The 22,150-nt window shown below is 41.6% G+C and overlaps 1 protein-coding gene across 3 annotated transcripts in view; it reads right to left on the bottom strand.

Moving 5' to 3' along the window:
* Positions 1 to 22,150, bottom strand: part of NCOA6 (nuclear receptor coactivator 6) — a 113,939-nt gene that overhangs the window by 43,787 nt on the left and 48,002 nt on the right. For all 3 annotated transcript variants that reach the window (XM_030825203.1, XM_012511984.2, XM_030825204.1), the window contains 3 exons: positions 17,947 to 18,102; positions 10,098 to 10,220; positions 120 to 248 (listed from right to left, as the gene is read on the bottom strand). In XM_030825203.1, coding sequence (XP_030681063.1) covers positions 120 to 248; positions 10,098 to 10,220; positions 17,947 to 18,102 — 408 coding nt within the window. The remainder of the gene's footprint in view (positions 1 to 119; positions 249 to 10,097; positions 10,221 to 17,946; positions 18,103 to 22,150) is intronic.

The raw sequence follows: 22,150 nt of genomic DNA, 5'->3' as shown, positions 1-22,150 counted from the left end.
AAAGAAGGTGACATTGTGAGTTTGGAAATTAGAAATTCAGCATCAGAGATAACTGAATTTTGTAATGATCTGTGCAGAAAGTTTCAGACTCTTCATCCTCAAAAATTGGGAGTCATTACCTGACTGAGAAGCAGGGCGAGGAGTCCTGGGCTGCAGCTCTGGATTGGGGCCTGGTGCCATCATGGAAGATGACACATTTCCACCCGGGGGTATCATAACAGTGGCAGGGTTGTTCATCCTTATTATTCCTAGAAAAAAGATCCCTAGAATAGAGTACTGGAATTGGCACAATTTTTGTTTTTTAATGAGTTATTTCAAGAATATGAAAAGATATGGAAAATTTCTTTGTTTTTTTTGACAGGGTCTTGCTCTGTTGCCCAGTCTGCCAAGTGGCACAATCACAGCTCACTGCCATCTCGACTTCCCAGGCCCAAGTGATCCTTCCAAGTCAGCCTCCCAAGTAGCTGGGACCATGCGCACATGCCACTGGGACCACAGGCACACACCACTGTGCCCAGCTCATCGTTCTATATTTTATAGAGATGGGGTCGCTATGTTGCCTAGGCTGGTCTCGAATTCCTGGGCTCAAGTGATCCTCCAGCCCAGCCCTCCCAAAGTGCTGGGACTACAGGCATGAGCTACTGCACCGGCCTGGAAGTTTCTACACCCACCATCTACCTTTTATAAACTGAAAAAATTTGCTCTTATGTCCTTCAGATATATATGTAGACAAAGCAGAAGCCCCCTACTCCTTCCATTCCACTTCCTCCCTCTTATTGCAATTGCAGTTAACAGTTCTGTTCATGTTTATTGACCTTTTCTGTATCTGTAGGTAAACTGCACTTTTTCTGTAGATAAACAGCATTTTTTGTATGCTTTTAATCTTTGTATAAATGGCACCTTACTATATGCATTGTCAGCTTCCTTTTTCACTTAATGTTATTTTTTGAGATTCATCTCTCTTGACTGTTATAAAGGCTCCATTGTACAGAACCATATATCAACCCTTCTGCTGATGAATACTAAGGTTTTATTTTTCCTTTATTCTTTTACGTTTGCAATGTTGTGTATTTGTCCTGAATTCTTGTGGACATATGAGAGTGTCTTTAGACTACATACTTAGAATTGCTAGGTTTTAAAGTCTAAGCATCTTTAATTTTACTAGATATTGGTAAACTGCTCTCAAAAGTGGTTATACCAATTTATACTCAAACTAGCAGTTTGAGAACTCCTCTTTCTCCATATCTGAAAATTTCTGATACTGCTAAACTTTTCTGAATTTATCATCTATGCTCCTAAGTGAGAACAGGCCAGGCATGGTAGCTCATGCCTGTAATCCCAGAGCTTTTGGAGGCCAAGGTGGGAGGACTGCTTGAGGCCAGGAGTTTGAGACCAGCCTGGGCAACATAGCAAGACCGAATCTCTACAAAAAATAAAAAAATCAGCCAGTGTGGTGGCAAGCGCCTGGATTCCTAGCTATTTAGGAAGCTGACGCAGGAGGATCACTTGAGCCCAGGAGTTTGAGGCTGCAGTGAGCTATGATCATGCCACTGCTCTCCAGCCTAGGCAACAGGGCAAGAGTCTGTCTTCAAGAAAAAAAAAGTGACAACCGCCTATACTTATTCTCTTTTCCTTTCCTTGGCTACAGAATTCTCTGTCATGGAGCATCTTGCAGGAGTAAGTAGGCCAAAGCATACTTTTAGGAATGTTGAGGTACGAATAAGAGAACAATGAAAAATTCTAAAAAGAAAATGACATTTAGCTTGAAGGGCAGATTTTGTGACATTTTGATTTTTGGCATCGAGGTGAAAATAACCTCAAAATGAGTTGGAAAGCATCTTTCTTCTTTTTCTATGCTCTGGAAGAATGTGTGTATCTGTTCTTTAAATGTTTGATAAAACTTTCCTGTAAAACCATCTGGGCCTATAGGTCATACTAATTATTAACAGGGAAACAGATTTTTATTTCAATTTCTTAAATGGCTATAGACTTTTCAAGTTTTCAATGTCTTATTGTCAATTTTTATTAAATTATAATTTTGCCAACACTAAAATTAGCATAGTTAATTGTGGAATATATTTTTTCTATTCTTTTTAAAAAATGATACATAACTCAAATACTATAATATTCACCTTTTAAAATTTGTATTTTTTTCATTCTTTACATTGTTTGTGCCCTCTTTTTTTCTTTGGTGGTCTTACCACATTCATCAGTTTTAGCTGTACTTTCAAAGAAACATCTTTTAGGCCAGGCACGGTGGCTCACACCTGTAATCCCAGCACTTTGGGAGGCTGAGGCAGGTGGATCACTTGAGATCAGGGGTTTGGGATCAGCCTGGCCAACATGGTGAAACCCCCGTCTCTACTAAAAATACAAAAATTAGCTGGGCGTGGTGGTGGGCGCCTGTAATCCCAGCTACTCAGGAGGCTGAAGCAGGAGAATCTTTTGGTTTTGCTGTTCTGTTGCTTTTTTCATAGTTTACTTATCTCTATTCTTATCTGTATTATTTCCCTCATAACTTACTGCTCTGCTCAATTCTTAAGTCAGATACTTAGCTTGTTAATTTTCAGCTGGTGTTCTTTCTTCATTAATATAAATTTCTGAAGGCTTAAAATTTCTTCGAAGTGTTGAATTGGCTACATCTCACAAATTTCAGTATATATTATTCTCATAATTCCATTCTAAATATTGTCTAATTTCCATCAGGATTGCTTTTTTAAATCACTAAGTATTTATAATGCATTTTTACATTTCCAAAAATATGAGATATTTTGGTTATGCTTTTTTTTTTTGCCACTGACTTGACCTAACAGCACTGTGGTCAGAGAACAGAATCTATGTGATATTAATATTTGGTATTTACTGAAACTTGCTCTTGGAATAATCCCTGGTCAGTTTGTATAAATTTTCCATTTATGCTTGGAAATATTAAGAATTCTTGAATTATGACTGCATGTTTTTTTTTTTTTTTTTTTTCTCCAAGATGGAGTCTCACTCTTTTGCCCAGGCTGGAGTACAGTGGCACGATCTTGGCTCACCACAACCTCTGCCTCCCGGGTTCAAGCGATTCTCCTGCCTCAGCCTCCTGAGTAGCTGGGACTACAGGCACACGACACCATGCCTGGCTAATTTTTGTATTTTTAGTAGAGACGGGGTTTCACTATGTTGACCAGGCTGGTCTCGAACTCCTGACCTCGTGATCTGCCTGCCTCGGCCTCCCAAAGTGCTGGGATTACAGGCGTGAACTACTGTGCCCGGCTGACTGCATGGTTTCTATATATGTCCATTATATAAAAAGTATTTTGTTATTCAAGCTTTCCTTTGTCCTTACTAATTTTTTACAAACTTGGCCATCAATTACTCACAGAGGTGTGTTAAATCTCCCCTAAGGTTTGCTGTTTACATGCAATTCTTAAATGTCTTGAGGCTAGATTGTTAAGTACATAAGAGTTTAGCAACTTCCTGGTGAATTTTTCCTTTTACATTATATAGTGGCCCTATTTACCTTCAGTGATGCTTTTTATTTTAATGTCTGTTTTATCTGATAAAAATATTATTATACTTTTCTTGGTTAATAATCACCTTGTTAATCTTTCTATCTTTCTAACTTTGAATCTTCTGAGTCCTTATATTTTATGTGTTTCCTGTAACAGCACATAGGTAAACCTGAGAATACTATTCTGATTAATCATTTCATCAGTGTTCATAATCCATTTACCTTTATTGTTAATTACTAGTATATTTTGATTTATTTTGTCATTTTATGATTTCTATTTACCCTTTTTTTCTATGCTGTTTTCCTATTTTCCTGAATTAATTTTTTTCATCATGGTCTTCCTCTTTAATCCTCCACTACTAGTTTAGAAGTTATACATTCCATTCATATTATTTTACTGGTATCTTTAAAATGTCAACAGACATACCTGACTTAAAGTTTAAAGACATATATGATCATCATTATTACTAAATAAGTCAATGCTTATTTAGATTTACCCCATGCTTATCAATTATTTAGCTCACCATTCCTTCTTAGATCTTATTTCTTCCATCTTAGGTTCAATTTTCTTCTTCCTGAAGTACATCCTTGAGCAGTTCAATTAGCAAGGGTCTGTTAATGGTAAATTCTCTTAGTCTCTTTGAAAAGCTCTTTATTTCATACTACTCTTGATAGTATAGCTATGTGTAAAATTCTAGGCTGTCAATTATATCCTCAGCACTTTGAAAAAATTATTCCAATGTTTCCTGGCCTCCAATGCTGCTGTTGAGAAATCAAGAAAAGCTGATAGTCTTTCCTTTGTAAATAATCGGTCTTTTCTTTTGGGTTGCTTTTAACATTCTGTTTTTCAATGTTCTGTAGTCTTACAATATTGTGTCTAGATGTAGATTTATTTTTATTTTGTAGTGCTCAGGATTACTGGGCTTCTGAATCTGAGGACTTACATCTTTCATCCATTCTGGAAAAATTTTAGCCATTCTCTCTTTGACTGTCATCCCTCCTCAATTTCTTTGTCTTCTTCAGGAACTCTTTTCAAACATATGTTAAACCTTCTCATTTTATTCTTCTTGTCTCTTGACCTCTTTCATATTTCCATCTCTTTATTTTTCTCTGCGCATCCTGAGTGATTTATTCAAATTCACCTTTCAATCCAGCTATTTCTAATTTGCTGAATAAGTTATCCACTTTGATGATTTTTAAATTTCTGTAAGTTCTGTTCCCCCCATCTCTCCTTATGTTTTGATAGTGTCTTGTTTTCTTATGATTTTCATAATTGTTAATACCTGATATTCCTATTACCTAAAATTCTAGAGGGAGGGAATCTAATCCTAAATTGTATAAATTCAGAATATAAGCTCATTTATATCAGGCTTTAACTAGAAGTATGCAATGACTTGGGTTGAGAAAATATGCCCCTCCACAGCTTCAACAGTTATCACCAGTCTAGACCTACCTAATGTTAATGACTTAGCCTGGCTGTTAATGGGTATTCACTAACATATTAAATGTCCAAAATGCAAGAGGGTAGAGAAGACAATTCCACAACACCCATTCTCCCATCTAACGTCTAGAGCCCCGGCGAACATAGACAAATTTCCCATTAATTTCCTTATGCCAGAGGGTGACATTTTCCTAATCTATCTTTCACTGAAAATTCTGGCTTCATGAGGAATTCTGAATTCTAACTTGCTTCTTCCTGTTGACCCAAGGCTTTATCTTCTATCCCTTCCCGGCCATTAAAACCCAAATGCTGGCCAGGCGCGGGCTCAAGCCTGTAATCCCAGCACTTTGGGAGGCCAAGGCGGGCGGATCATTAGGTCAGGAGATCGCGACCATCCTGGCTAACACGGTGAAACCCTGTCTCTACTAAAAATACAAAAAATTAGCCGGGCGTGGTGGCGGGCGCCTGTAGTCCCAGCTACTCAGGAGGCTGAGGCAGGAGAATGGCGTGAACCCCGGAGGCGGAGCTTGCAGTGAGCCGAGATCGCGCCACTGCACTGCAGCCTGGGCGACAGAGCGAGACTCCGTCTCGGAAAAAAAACAAAAAACAAAAAACAAAAAAACAAAAAAAAAACCCCAAATGCTTTGGACCCTGTAGAATCTCATTTGTTTACTGCCGTTTAAATATTCACCTTTGACATTTTTTTTTTTTGCCCTAGGGAGTTCCTCTACTTTCCCCACCCCTCTGCTTCCAAGCCCAGCTACATTTTTTTTCGTTTGTTTTTTTGAGAGGGAGTTTTGCTATGTCACCCAGGCTGGAGTGCAGTGGCCGGATCTCGGCTCACTGCAAGCTCCGCCTCCCAGGTTCACGCCATTGTCCTGCCTCAGCCTCCCAAGCAGCTGGGACTACAGGCGCCCGCCACCACATCCGGCTAATTTTTTGTATTTTTAGTAGAGACAGGGTTTCACCATGTTAGCCAGGATGGTCTCCATCTCCTGACCTTGTGATCTGCCCACCTCGGCCTCCCAAAGTGCTGGGATTACCGGCGTAAGCCACCGCGCCCAGCCACCCAGCTACATATTAAATGTTATAGGCCGGGCACGGTGGCTCATGCCTGTAATTCCAGCACTTTGGGAGGCTGAGGCGCGTGGATCACTTGAGGTCAGGAGTTCGAGACCAGCCTGGCCAAGACGGTGAAACTACTAAAAGTACAAAAATTAGCCAGACATGGTGGTGGGCACCTGTAATCCCAGCTACTAGGGAGGGTGAGGCAGGCAGAGAATTGCTTGAACTTGGGAGGCAGAGCTTGCAGTGAGCCAAGATTGCGCAACTGCACTCCAGCTTGGGTGACAGAGCAAGACTCTGTCTCAAAAAAAAAAAAAAGTTATATTTTAAGTTTTGTAGTTGCAGAGGACAGTTAGGCTAATGTTTATCTGTTGAAACTGGATTTGTTTCTGAGGAATCGCACCTGGTTTTTTAAAGATGGTAGTTAGACAGTTAAGAAAGCTCTCATGAGGGCTTGGTGCAGTGGCTCACACCTGTAATCCCAGCACTTTGTGAGGCCCAGGCGGGTGGATCACCTGAGAGCAGGAGTTTGAGACCAGCCTGGCCAACATGGTGAAACCCCATCTCTATTAAAAATACAAAAATTAGCCAATTAGCCGGACGTAGTGGCACCTGTCACTCGCGAGGCTGAGGTGAGAGATCGCTTGAACCCAGGAGGTGGAGGTTGCAGTGAGCTGAGATCACGCCACTGCACGCCAGCCTGGGTGATGGAGTGAGACTGCTTCACAAGAAAAAAAAAAAAAAAAGAGAAAAGTCTCATGAGATAAGAAACAGGTTTTTGGCTGGGCGCGATGGCTCACGCCTGTAATCCCAGCACTTTGGGAGGTCGAGGCAGGAGGATCACGAGGTCAGGAGATCAAGACCATCCTGGCTAACATGGTGAAACCTCGTCTCTACTAAAAATACAAAAAAAAAATTAGCCGGGCATGGTGGCGGTCGCCTGTAGTCCCAGCTACTTGGGAGGCTGAGGCAGGAGAATGGCGTGAACCTGGGAGGCAGAGCTTGCAGTGAGCCGAGATCGTGCCACTGCACTCCAGCCTACGTGACAGAGTGAGAGTCCGTCTCAAAAAAAAAAAAAGAAACAGGTTTTCTTGGTCCATCATGAGCTTCCTAATCCCTGAAAATTTCAAGTATATGCTGACTACATGTCCAATAGTGACACTATAACATGCATTCCAGTACTAGATGGGAATCTGCACAAGATCCAAGGTTCTCACCTAGGGGAAATTTTGTCCCCCAGGGGACATTTGGTAATGTCTGGAGACATTTTTAGGTGGCACAAATGCAGGGAAGTAGTGGTGCTACTGGCATCTGGTGGGTAGAAGCCAGGGATGCTACTAAACATCCCACAACACACAGGACAGCCTCCCACAGCAAAAAATTATTGGCCCCAAATATCAATAGTGTTGAAGTTGGGAAACTTGAATTAAATGACTACTATATTATCCCCACAAATCTGGGAATTCTATAAGGCTATGAAAAAAAAAAAAAAAACAGGCTATGGATTTAGTTTCAGTTGCAAAAGACTCTTGCTTATTAGCTAACTTTCTGTTGCCCATGCTAAGGGAAGAAAGTAGTACTAAGAATAATTGAAAAATCAACTGTTGTAGATACACAATTCTAAAGTTACTTATTATTGTTTTAGAGGGGATTTAAGGTCTCTTTCCCTAGAAAAATTTAGCTGTTCAGTTTAACCTAATATTAAACCTTGTTTGCATCCTTCAAGTCTCAATAGACAACAGAGAAAAGCAATCCTAAAATACGCTTGGCAGTAAAGAGAGATATCTTGGGGGTTAAAATGTTACTGTTACTACAGGTCATTACTAATTGATTATTCCTGAAACTTTATACTATATACATTATCACAATCTGAGTCCTTCATTAAATACCAATCTAACCTGATTTCAACCTAAAGCTTCTCAGTTTCCAACTATAGCACCATAATTGGCTGGGTACGGTGGCTCAGTTCATGCCTGTAATCCCAGCACTTTGGGAGGCTGAGGTGGGCAGATCACTTGAGCCCAGGAGTTCAACCAGCCTGGTCAACATGGCAAAACCCTGTCTCTACAAAAAACAAAACAAAACAAAACAAAACAAAACAAAACAAAGCTGGGTGTGGTAGCGCACGCCTGTAGTCCCAGCTACTGCAGGGCTGAGACAGGAGGAACACTTGACCCTGTCTCAAAAAAAAAAGCACTATAATTTACATGTACTTCTTAGAGATACTTAGTAAACATGCTTGCTATTTGCCAGATACTAGCCTAAGAGAGCTTGTAATTAGGGTACTAATAACAATTAAGTGGAGTCTTAACATTTTAAGCCTAGAAAGGATCTCTAGCATTGTTTCCAGAACATAATTAAAGATGTTTATAGGCAACTAGGGTCAGTAAATATTAAGTCCTTTGGCCAAGAGTTGAGACTAGAACCCAGATTTCCTGATGCTCGTCCCAGGTTTATTCATTCTTTCATTAACTATATCTAACTTGGCTAGGCTTTTCCCACTCTGCTTCTGGCCCATGTCCTTCCAGTGGTGGCAACAGTGTCATCTACCATTTCTCATAAAGCTACCTTAACACCAAATGCTCAGACTTCTGTGGGGAACTACATCTATGTAAACAATACCAGGTTGGATATTTTACATCTATTTTATGGTATTCCACAACAGCCCAACAGCACAGGTCCTGACATATATATCTTCCTAAGTCCTAACAAGAACTTAGGAAATGTTTGCTACACTGCTCAGGGCTCTTCTACCTTCAAGCATGAGCTCAAAAGATGGTAGGTATTATTATTTCATTTTATATGTGAAGAAAGTATTGCTTGGGGAAGTACAGTAACTAGCTTGAGGTAACCAGTAAACGGTAGTACCAGAATAAAAACCTAGTTCCAATTCTATGATCAATTCATTAGCTACAGTTCAGAATAGCATTTTGTTTTGTTTTGTTTTGAGACAGAGTCTCACTCTGTTGCCCAGGCTGGAGTGCAGGGTGCGATCTCGGCTCACTGCAACCTCCGCCTCCCAGGTTCAAGTGATTCTCCTGCCTCAGCTTCCCAAGTAGCTGGGATTACAGGCGACTGCCACCACACCTAGCTAATTTTTGTATTTTTAGTAGAGATGGGGTTTCACCATCTTGGCCAGGCTGGTCTCGAACTCCTGACCTCAGGTGATCCACCCGCCTCAGCCTCCCAAAGTGCTGAGACTACATGCATGAGCAATCGTGCCCGGCCAAGACTAGCATCTTATAAATTGAGCTCCTCTATACTGCTGCATTTCTCCAACAGCTACTCTGGTAGAGTGGGAGGGGAATGACTCGGTAAGCAGGTTCTTACTCTGCTTCAACCATAGCAGCTGTGCTTTTATTTTATTTGAATAAAGGGTCCTGCAGCTGAAAAAATTTGAAAGCCACTAGTGCAGCGAAAAAAGCACTGAACTGGGAGTCAGAAGATCTGTGATACTAGTTTATCGCTCCTTGACCCTGGGCAAATCACTTCCTTTATGTGAGGAAGCCACAGCTTCCTCAGCTTTAAATGACAGCCAACTCAATTCTAATATTCTGAGATTCAATCTCAGAATATTGAGTTCAATCTCTGAAGAAGAAATTTCAGGATTACTAGAAAAGGAAGCAATTTATAACTCTCTCAAATTCTAAACACATAAAAACACATATTCTCCCAGATACATCTTCAGATTCTACATAAGCACACAAGAACTCAATTCACAGATATTCTCCGCCTCAGAGAAAGTGGGAGTTGGAAAGCTACATTCTCCATTGTACTATGAAAATAATGAGGGTAGAAAATGTCTCATTCATTTCTATTTCCAACAGCACAGGTCCTGTCACACAACAGGAAGTCAATAAATGTTTGCTGCATGGCTCAGTGTTCATCAACCTTTAAGCATGAAACCAAAAGATTGCAAAGATGCTTCATGCTGTGACCCCTAGCCTCTGGGAATGACTCATGTCTAGTTTTCCTGATTCAGCAAAGAGATGTAAGTATGCCACGAACCCCCACCTATCTTGCAGGGCTCAAATGATCAAATAAGCCAAAAAAGGAAACTAGTAAAATGTCATACAATTGAGTGGGAGGTCTTACCTGGACCACTTGCCACAGGAAATCCCGCCTCCATCCTAACTGAATTTCCAGCTCCCATGGGTCCATTCATTCTCACATCTTGGCTTCGGTTCTGAGCCAAAGCCAGGTTAATAGCACCTTCCCCTGAAAATGACAGTCAAGTGATAAAATGGAAATCATTAGAATAAAATGCAAATTTTGTTTATAGACAGCTATATAAGTGCTTTAGTTTTCTGTGCTTTTGAAGAATTATGGTTAGTTTACCACCAGAAAAATGGTGGGTTCAATGTAGATGGGTCTTTCTTCAACCCATCTAAGCAGGTTTCATGAAGCACAAGGAGATATAACCAATTCTTACTTGTAATAGGGAAGCAGGGTGACCATGAATGATGCTTAGTATCAATAGAGATCCTGGAACTCTGAATATTTATTTTCAACCATCTTACAATTGTGTGTGTGGGGGGTGTGTGTGTGTGTTATGGAAGAAAATGTTCTCAAAAACTCTCAAAATCCTAGACTTCCTTTTGGTAATTTATGATCAGAAGGTAGATATTAAATATAAGTAGGTTTAATGAAGAAAGAACCTATACTGCTGCGGGGACACTAACACTTGTGAACAAAATACCAATTCCATTCAATAACTGCAATATAAACATATTTCCAGCAGGAAAAAAATCATGCAATGAAGAGGAGATAGGTTGCTACAAATCTACTTTCTGAGACACCTAATGACAGGACCAATATTTTTATAGGTTTTTGTTTTTTGAGATGGGGGTCTCACTTTGTCACCCAGGCTGCAGTGCAGTGGCACAGTCATACAGCTCACCACCACCTTAAATTCCTGGGCCCAAGGGGTCCTCCTGCCTCAGCCTCCTGAGTTGCTGGGACCACAGGCGCACATCACTATGTCCAAGTATGTATAGGATTTTTTTTTCTTTTTTTTTTTAGACGGAGTCTTGCTCTGTCGCTCAGGCTAGAGTGCAGTGGCGTGATCTCGGCTCACTGCAACCTTCGTCTCCTGGGTTCAAGGGATTCTCCTACCTCAGCCTCCCGAGTAGCTGGGATTACAGGCACCCACCAGCACGCCCAGCTAATTTTTGCATTTTTAGTAGAGATGGGGTTTCACTACGTTGGCCAGGCTGGTCTCGAACTTCTGACCTCATGTGATCCACCCACCTCGGCCTCCCAAAGTGCTGGGATTACAGGCGTGAGCCACTGCACCCGGCCTGTATAGGATTTTTAATTTTATCTTATTTGAGCTTCACGGTACCCTCATAGGTAATGTTACTAGAAGTGTTCCAATTAAGTAGACTCTAAACTTAGAGGCAACTTAAATCTTACTTGGTCCAATGATAAAAAGGTCTCTGAAACAAGCAACAGAATGTTTCTTGCACTTAACCCAAAATTTTGACTACTGTTATTATAAGAGAGCACCACCTTGTGGAGAGTTAAAATATAGCTAGTCTGTGGCTGCTGAGCTGAAAGGCTGCACTCACCCAAGTCCTTCTATACTGTAGGGTTCTGATTCACAGGGTCAGATGGTAAACAGAAAGTTAATGAGGTATGGCAGTTTCCTCTGTCCTGTCACTGATCTAGGTCAGCCTTCCCTTTTTTTTTTTTTTTTTTTTTGAGATGGAGTCTCGCTCTGTCGCCAGGCTGAAGCGCAGTGGTACGATCTCGGCTCACTGCCATCTCCACCTCCCAGGTTCAAGCGATTCTCCTGCCTCAGTCTCCCGAGTAGCTGGGATTACAGGCGCGTGCCAACACACCCAGCTAATTTTTGTATTTTTAGTAGAGATTGGGTTTCACCATGTTTATCAGGATGGTCTCGATCTCCTGACCTTGTGATCCGCCCAAAGTGCTGGGATTACAGGCGTGAGCCACCGTGCCTGGCCTAGGTCAACCTTCTATGTCTATTTTAACCAGGGAGGTTTACTGGTCACAGGGAACAAACATCCTACCAAAAAGGAAGGAAACACTGGGAGCTACTAGATGCTCTAGCTTGCCTCTAGAAGTCAGGCATAAAAGAGGAGAATACAGGTCATGAGGGTTTCCACTAAAGGAAGGGAACTATTAATATACAAAATTTGTTAAGATATTCTAAGTAGAAAGAATGTTGTTCTGGAAAAGGACATCAGTTCGTATCATTCCTCTGCTTAAAACAGGTCCATTGCTTCCCACTATTTTAGAAATAAAGGCCAAACTTCTTCTTCTTTTTTTTTTTTTTTTTTTTGAGTTGGAGTCTTGCACTGTTGCCTAGGCTGGAGTGCAATGGCACGATCTCAGATCACTGCAACCTCCGCCTCTGGGTTCAAGTGATTCTCCTGCCTCAGCCTCCCGAGTAGCTGGGATTACAGGTGCTTGCCACCATGCCCGGCTAATTTTTGTATTTTTAATAGAGACGGGGCTTCACCATGTTGGGCAGGATGGTCTTGAACTCCTGACCTCACGCAATCCGCCCGTCTTGGCCTCCCAAAGTGCTGGGATTACAGGCATGAGCCACCGTGCCCGGCCAGGCCAAACTTCTTAAAAGCCTATACAAGGCCTCAAATTATCTACCTAGCCAAGTGTTGTTCAACAGAAATATAATATGAGCCACATATGCAATTTAAAATTTTCTAGAAGCCACAGTAAGAAACAGATGAAATTATCATTTATTTCACTTAATACATTCAATGTATTATTTCAACATGTAATTAATGTAAAAATTATTATTATTTTTTGAAACAGGGTCTCTCTGTTGCTCAGGCTGGAGTGCATTGGTGAGATCACAGTTCAGCAATGACCTAACTGGGCTTAAGTGATCCTCCCACATCAGCTTTCCAAGTAGCTGGGACTACAGGAATATGCCAACATGCCTGGCTAATTTTTTTCAGTTTTAAATTTTTTGTAGAGACAGGGTGTCACTATATTGCTCAGGCTGGTCTCAAACTCCTGCGCTCAAGCAATCCTCCTGGCCTCAGCCTTCCAAAGTGCTGGGATTACAGGTGTGAGCCACTCAGCCCGGCCAATATAAGAATTATTGAGATATTTTACATTCCTTTGGGGAATACCAAATCTTCAAAATGCAATATGTATTTTATACTCACAGCGCATGTCAGTTTTAACTAGCCACATTTTCAGTGCCCAAAAGCAACATACAGTCTGTGGCTACCAATATTGGACTGCCCATATTTAGCCCTGTCTACCTCTTTAAACTCATCTCATGCTATTTTTCTCCTTCAATAGCAAGGATTCAGCCCCAGTGTTTCCTTTTAGTTTCTTAGGCACACAAGGCTGCTTCTCACCCCAAGGCCTTTGCTCATGTGGTTTCCTCTGCCTAGAACAGTTCTCTGCACTCTTCGCATAGCTAGCTTCTCAATTTTCATGTAATCTTAAGTGTCACATGCCCAAAAAGGCCTCTACCAACCATCTTATCCAAGGTTAGGTAACTTTTATCTCCGAACATCTTGTTATTTCTGCAGAGCACATTCCATGTAATCATTCACTCACTCGTTTTCTTGCTTGTCTCCCCCATCACTATACAGGGTTAATTACAAGTCTGTCCTTGTTCCTTCACATCTGTTGTTCCAGAATAATTAATAGCATTCTCTTTCACTTTCAGAAGTGTCCTAATTTAGGCTGGGCATGGTGACTCACGTTTGTTAATCCCAGCACTTTGGGAGGCCAAGGTGGGAGGACTGCTTCAGACCAGGAGTTCAAGACTAGCGACATGGTGAGACCCTGTCTCTATGAAAAATTAGTCAGGTCCGTGGTGGCACGCACCTGTGGTCCTAGCTACTCAGGAGGCTGAGGTGGGAGGATTGCTTGAGCCCAGGAGGCTGAGGCTACAGTAAGTTGTGTTTGTACCACTGCACTCCAACCCAGGCAACACAGTGAGACTTTGTCTCAAAAAAAAAAAAAAAGAAAGAAAAGTGTCCTAATTTAGATGATAAATTACATGACCATCTATATCATTTATACATAAAATAGTGCCTGGTACGTGGCAGGTGCTCATTAGCTATTTATTAAATATAAATGGTCATCTTATAACCTTACAAAGAATTATAGACATTTTTCTATATGACAAATTAATTCCTGGAAAACCTCACATTTATCAAATCTCATACTGACAATAACAGGGTTAGGGCAAACTGAAAACCTATGAGACTTTGTAACCAGAGCTCTAATAAAAACAGTAACTGGTGGAGGCAAAATACCAGAAAAAATGAAGCGGAAATGCCTGGTTAAAGGTGCTGAGATAATGCAGATGTAGTGGAGTTCTGAGCCAGTGGGGCTGCCATTAAGGTGGGCACAGGAAGAAATGCAACCTGTCATGAGCTGAGAGCCACACAAGGCTGGAGGATGCACGTCAGGAAGGCACACGAATATACACTCTCATTCTTAATTTTAATAGAGCTGAAAAGACTCCCACACATGCAACAGCTGAGTGAAAAGCTTTTTCTTGTTGATAATTATAATTCTATTTCTACTATTCCAGCTCCTCTTACCTAAGAAAAAGAATCACATATTAATAAACAGAATTTCCACACCATACTGCTATCATTCCCCTATTTGCCAACTGCATATATGCTAATTCGTGTCAAAGAGAACACTACTGGCTCCCAAACTTGCCAATTAGGGGTCCACAAACTACGTCCTGTGGGCCAAATGCAGCCCACTGCATGTTTATTTAAATAAAGTGTTATTGAAATCCTGCCATGTTTACTTGTTTACATATCACCTATGGCTGTTTTTGCCCTACAAGACGGAACTGAGTACTTGTTGAGTTGAGATCTTATGGCCTGCAAAGCCAAAAATATTTATTCTTGGCCCTTTACAGAAAAAGTTAGCAGACTACTGCTTTAGATCACCATAAATTTACAGAGGGGGCACAAAATGTCCTCAAAAAAGATGTTTCCCCAATTCCCTGGCCAAAATTTAAAAAAGGAAGGGTACAGGGAGTATTCGTCAATGGAGAATGGACTGTCAGGAGCACCAGTCCCTCAAGCCTTGCAGCAGACACGATAGTGGCAACATTCCTTCTTTTTTGTTGTTGTTGTTGTTTTGAGACAAAATTTTGCTCTTGTCGCCCAGGCTGGAGTGCAGTGATGTGATCTCGGCTCACCGCAACCTCCACCCAGGAAAATTTTGCTCTTGTCACCCAGGCTGGAGTGCAGTGGTGTGATCTCGGCTCACCGAAACCGCACCTCCTGGGTTCAAGCAATTCTCCTGCCTTAGCCTCCCGAGTAGCTGGGACTATAGGCACACCCCACCATGCTCGGCTAATTTTTATATTTTTAGTAGAGACGGGGTTCACTATGTTGCCCAGGCTGGTCTGAAACTCCTGCCCTCAAGTGATCCACCCACCTCGGCCTCCCAAAGTGTTGGGATTACAGGTGTGAGCCACTGTGGCTGGCCAACATTCCTTCTTACAACTTACAAAATCAACAGCCCAGTTCCACAAAAGCAATAGCTGCTGCCATCACTTTCACTCCTGCTGAATTCCCAGGAGTGTGGGAACAGAGATCATCTGGGACACACATGTAGCCTAAAAGTTAAAGAACTCTTTCTATATTGTGATAATCATTGTCATATGTGAATTTCATAATTTCTTAAAATATGTTATCTATTTGCTTCCTTGCTAGTACTCATGTTTGAATTTATGGCTATAACGTTAAGGGAGAACCAGCATTTTATCCTTTTAGGAAGTAGGTCTGCTTAAGAAATAAAACTGGTACTTCTTTCTCCAGTGAAAAACGCTATCAATTAAGGGTTTGAAGCCTTTAAATAGGTAACAGAGACCACAAAACATGTGGGGTTTTAAAGAAACCACTTATGTATTCCTTAAAGTATAAACAGCCCACATATTGTTATTTTATCCAATAGTTGTTCGACGTCCACTTTTCCTAATAGTTCATCCTACAGATTGCTGTGAATTAATTGTACTTTTCTGGATCCTTTTAGATAGTTCCACATTTTTCAAATTAAAGTGGTATTGCTTAAGCCACTATTTTCTCATTTATCAAATGGTGAAATTTATCCCATTTCTCAATCTACATATAACCCTTTCTAAATAATTTGTTTGTTGGTATTGCCCCTTTGAGGGCACAGCAACCTACAATGCTAGACTGCATAAAATGTGTCTCACTCCTATAAACAAAATGATGACCTCGGCTGCTGAGGTTTCATGGAGCATTTCGGTTCTACGTAAGCACAGGGCCAGGAGGACCTGGACTTCAGTGGAAGGGAAAGCTGGAATTGCTGGTTGTCACCTGGTTGTATCAACACAGGAGGGGAAGAGAGGGTTCTAGTTCACTGAGCTTCCAAAGAGCTCCCCCACACATGGTAGGTACTTACATCTCTCACAGGTTTGTCTTCCTTACTAAAGTTATAAGCTCTTCCGAGTTTATAACAGTAAGGACAATATTTATCATTGTATTCCAAATGCTAAAGCTTATAGTCTACGGGGATAAAACAATAATCAAATAATTGCTCTAATGAAAGTGTGAGATAAATGATCTGAGGGAGAGAAACAAACTTTTGTGAGAGCACACAGCAAAGGACTCTGACTTGCCAAAGGAGTTCAGAAAATACATCCTCAAGATTTAAGCTGATACTTGAAGGCTGAGCAGACATGAACTAGGGGAAGAGGGGCTGGTAGGGAACAGTATTTCACTTAGAGAAGACATCAATGCAAAGGACCTGTGGCAGGAGGAAGAGAAAGCTGAGAAGCTGAAACACAGGGGGCAAGGGAGGAAAGTTATACAAGATAAGGCTGGATGAGGAAGGTAGAGGTGAGACCATGCAAGGCCTGAGGTCATGGTAAGGAGTTTGGTCTTCATTCTTTGAATAATACCAAGAGATAGCAGGATTTTAATCTAGGGGTGTAGGGGTATAGGGGTATAGGGGTGTGTGTGTGTGTGTGTGTGTGCACATGCACGTGCTCATCCAATTCTCATTTTGAAAAAGATCATTCTGGTAAAAATACTGAAAATGAACACTGCGGGCCAGCGTGATGGCCTGTAATCCCAGCACTTTGGGAGGCTGAAGAAGGTGGATCACCTGAGGTCAGAAGTTTGAGACCAGCCTGGCCAAGATGGTGAAATCCCATCTCTACTAAAAATACAAAAATTAGCTGGGCATGGTGGTACGTGCCTGTAATCCCAGCTACTCGGGAGGCTGAGGCAGGAGAATCACTTGAACCTGGGAGATGGAGGTTGCAGTGAGCTGAGATCACGCCACTACACTCCATCCTGGGACTCTGTCTCAAAAAAAAAAAAAAAAAAGAAAAAAAAAAAAGAAAAGAAAATGAACACTGCTACAAAAGGAAAGGACTGTTGAAGGCTTCATAATCTGTTAGATGAATAAAGAAAATACTAAAGTTTATTTGGTGGAAGGAAGGAAGCAAATTAAATTATATGTTAAGCTGGGCGCAGTGGTATAGGTGTAGTCCCAGCTACTCAGGAGGCTGAGATGGGAGGATCATCTGAGGCCAAGAGTTTGAGTCCAGCCTAGGCAACATAGAAAGACACTGTCTCTAAAAACAAAAACAATAACAAAGAAAACCACACAACTAAATAAATAAATAAGACAAATCAATTCCTAGTCAGGATGCCAGTAAAATCAAAGTCTGAAAGACCGATGGTCAAAATTAGCCAAAGGAATGGAGTCCAAGGCTACAGATGCTAAAGACCATCAGGACCCAGCAATAACCTCAGTCAGTCCCTCTTCATCCTAAGGTGCTGCAAAGTAAAATACAAGTTACATGAGTCGCTTGGCATTCTGAAACACAACAGCAGAGGAACAGACAAAGCAGCATAGAAAATCATGCTATATTCTACTGCTGTAATGATTCTGGTCTAGATGGGCACATGGCAAAGTAAAAGACCTTCAATCTGAACGGAGAGAATCCCTAAATCCCGAAGCTGCTGGTTGTTGCTCTGAGCAAGGATCCGTAGCCGCTCTGCTGCTTCCCGGGGGATGTTGAATGTCACACGCACGCTGTTCCAGGGCTCCACCTTCTGTACTTTTAGCTTGCTGGACTCTTGATTGTGAAAGAAAAAGAATTATATTAATAATCTTTTAGCCACCAGAGGAGATGGAATTAAAAAACAAACCAAAAGAGCAAAAGAATAAGGTGGAGCACCAGCTTGGAATAGCTAACAGAGCATAGGCTTTGGACCTACAGACTCAAATCTAATCTTGGCTTTGCCACTTAGCACCTGGGGGACCATGAACGAGCTATTTAACCTTTCTGAAACTTATCTTTTTCTTTTCTAAAACTATGAAAAAACTACTTCATATGATTTTTGAGTGCAAAATTAGATAATATATGCAAAAAATCTAGCATAGTACCTGGCACACCACAGGCAATGAATAAATGGAAAGCAATAAGATGGAGAAGAGAGAGGTTAAGTTTAAATTAATAGAATAGGCTCATGCCTATAATAATAATATAGGATTATAGGCTCATGCCTATAATCCCAGCACTTCGGGAGGCCGAGGCAGGCGGATCACGAGGTCAGGAGTTCAAGACTAGCCCAGCCAACATAATGAAACCCCGTCTCTACTAAAAATATAAAAATTTGCTGGGCATGGTGGCATGCACCTGTAGTCCCAGCTACTCGGGAGGCTGAGGCAGGAGAATTGCTTGAACCTGGGAAGCGGAGGTTGTGGTGAGCCAAGACTGCGTCACTGCACTCCAGCCTGGGCAACAAAGTGAGACTCCGTCTCAAAAAAAAAAAAAAAAAAAAGGTAAAGGACAGTTCTCCAGAAAAGATACACAAATGGTGGCCAATAAGCACATGAAAAAATGCTTGACATAACTAATCATCAGAGAAATGCAAATCATAATGATAAGATACCACCTCACAACCATTACCAGGGCTACTATCAAAACCACAGAAAATAAACATTGGTGAAGATATGGAGAAATAGAACCCGCGGGGCACGGTGGCTCACACCTATAATCCCAGCACTTTGGGAGGCTGAGGCTGGTGGATCACTTGAGGTCAGGAGTTCAAGATCAGCCTGGCCAACATGGCAAAACCCCATCTCTACCAAAAATACAAAAATTAGCCAGGCATGGTGGTGCACGCCTGTAGTCCCAGCTACTCAGGAGAATCGCTTGAACCCAGGAGGTGGAGGTTGCTGTGAGCCAAGATTGCACTACTGCACTCCAGCCTGGGTGACAGAACAAGACTCTGTCTCAAAAAAAAAAAAGAAAAGAAACTGGAACCCTTGTGCACTGTCAGTGGGAATGTAAAACGATACAAGCTGCTGTGGAAAACAAGTTTCTCAAAAAAAATTAAAAATAGAATTACCACATGATGCAGCAATTCTACTTCGGAGTACACACTCAAATGAACTGAAAGCAGAGTCTCAAAGAGATATTTGTACACCATATTCATAGCAGCATTACCCACAATAGCTAAGATGTGGAAGCAACCCAATGTCTACTGACAGAGGAATGAATCAGTAAAATATGGTATATACATACAATGGATTATTATTATTATTATTATTATTATTATTATTTGAGATAGAATCTTGCTCTGTCACCAGGCTGGAGTGCAGTGGCATGATCTTGGCTCACTGCAACCTCCGCCTCCTGGGTTCGAGCAATTATCCTGCCTCAGCATCCTGAGCTGGGACTACAGGTGCATGCCACCACGCCCAGCTAATTTTTGTATTTTTAGTACAGACAGGGTTTCACCATGTTGGCCAGGATGGTCTTGATCTCCTGACCTCATGATCACCCACCTCGGCCTCCCGAAGTGCTGGGATTACAGGCATGAGCCACTGCGCCCGGCCACAGTGGAATATTATTAAGCCTTAAAAAGGAAGGAAATCCTGCCACATTATGCAACATGAATGGGCTTTGAGCATCTTAGGCTAAGCGAAATAAGCCAGTCACAAAAAGGCAAAATTCCACTTATATGAAGGAAGTAGTCAAAAATCTTAGAAACAGATAGTAGAATGGTGGTTTCCAGGGACTAGGAGCAAGGAGGAAATGGGGAGTTGTTATTTAATGGTTAGAGATGTTCAATTTTTTTTTTTTGAGACGGAGTCTCAATCTGTCGCCAGGCTAGAGTGCAGTGGCACAATCTCGGCTCACTGCAACCTCTGCCTCCCGGCTTCAAGCAATTCTCCTGCCTCAGCCTCCCGAGTAGCTGGGACTATAGGCACCCACCACCATGCCCGGCTAATTTTTGTATTTTCAGTAGAGACGGGGTTTCACCATGTTGGCCAGGATGGTCTCGATCTCTTGACCTCATGATCACCCACCTCGGCCTCCCAAAGTGCTGGGATTACAGGTACGAGCCACTGCACCCAGCCAGAGATGTTTAATTTTACAAGATGAAAAGAGTTACATCCTGGCTAACACGGTGAAACCCCATCTCTACTAAAAAATACAAAAAATTAGCCTGGCGTGGTGGCGGGCGCCTGTAGTCCCAGCTACTCAGGAGGCTGAGGCAGGAGAATGGTGTGAACCCGGGAGATGGAGCTTGCAGAGAGCCGAGATCGCGCCACTGCACTCCAGCCTTGGCGACAGAGCAAGACTCCGTTTCAAAAAAAAAAAAAGAGAAAAGAGGGCAACACATGGTGGTGATGGTTGCACAACATTATGAGTACATTTAATTTCCACTAAACTGTATACTTAATAATGGTTAACATGGTAAATTTTATGTTATGTGTATTATACAATAAAAAATACTTTTTTAAAAAGTTAAGTAATTGAAGAGGTACTATTAATTGTAGTTACATTTTACAGGTTGGAAAGCAAATCCCAGGCACAGTTAGCTGATAAAAAAGTTATCTGGCTGGGTGCAGTGGCGCATGTCCGTAATCCCAGCACTTACGGAGGCCGAGACGGGCAGATCACTTGAGCTCAGGAGTTTGAGATCACCCTGGGCAACATAGTGAGACCTCATCTCTACAAAAAACAAACAGAAAATTAGCCAGGTGCAGTGGCGCGCACCTGTAGTCCCAGCTACTGGGGAAGCTGAGGTGGGAGAATTGCTTGAGCCTGGGAGATCAAGGCTGCAGTGAGCTGAGATCATGCCACTGCATTCCAGCCTGGGTGATGGGGTGAGACACTGCCTCAAAAAATAAATAAAAAACAAAAAAAGTTATTTAACAACCTCAGGCAAAACAATTTTCTCTTTTGTTATTAACTCAGCTAAACTGAATCTTCTGTATCCTTCAGTTATACATTCTAATATTAAGATAATGGTCATTCAACACCTGTGAAAAGAAGGAAAAAAGAGATAACGGTCATAGAGGAATATCCTTTCTCAAAATGAGAAATATCTATGGATAGAGGAAAGTGCCTACATGTTGCCTAAAGCCTCTTCCAGCTCTTAAACCATTGTACATTGAATGTTAACTTTTCCAGACATGGAGTTCACTTGTTGTAATGTGGAAAAAAAAAAAGGGAAAACTTGCTAAAAGGAATGAGATAACACAATCACAGGAATTTAGAAAAGATTAGACAATATCTAGTCCAAGACTATTTTACAGGAGAGGAAACCAAGGCCCAGAAAGGCTAAGTGATTTGCTCAGAATCCTGTGGCTAACTAGTAGCATCAGAGATGACATGAAAACCCAGCTCTGATTCTCAGGGCAATTTCCTTTCCATTACACGTAGGCCTCCAAACAGCAAAAGGCAGGAAGTTTGGGGATCCTGGTTCCACCAATCACAGACACTGCAGGACTTCTTCCCACTCTGAAGTGTGTTGGAATCTTGTACATATTCTACACAAACATCAAATTTGCTTATGGTATTAACACTTGTAATATGCTTGCAGAAAAATCCATATTCATAACAGTTATATCTTATCAAAATCTTTTTGAACTTCCATATTTGAGAGATTTGACTTAAAATATTTTTTGGACCAAGAATATAATCTGACAGCATCATAAATCTAGAGTTGGTTATTTTTTATTTATTTTTATTTTTTTGAGACAGAGTCTCACTCTGTCATCCAGGCTGGAGTGCAGTCGCATGATCTCTGCTCACTGCAACCTCTACCTCCCGGGTTCAAGCAATGCCTCAGCCTCCCGAGTAGCTGGGATTACAGGCGCCTGCC

Source organism: Nomascus leucogenys, chromosome 13 (assembly GCF_006542625.1).
Source record: "Nomascus leucogenys isolate Asia chromosome 13, Asia_NLE_v1, whole genome shotgun sequence".
Classification (NCBI taxonomy): domain Eukaryota; kingdom Metazoa; phylum Chordata; class Mammalia; order Primates; family Hylobatidae; genus Nomascus; species Nomascus leucogenys.
The sequence above is the reverse complement of the archived record's forward strand: the minus strand, read 5'-3'. Positions and strand labels throughout refer to the sequence as shown.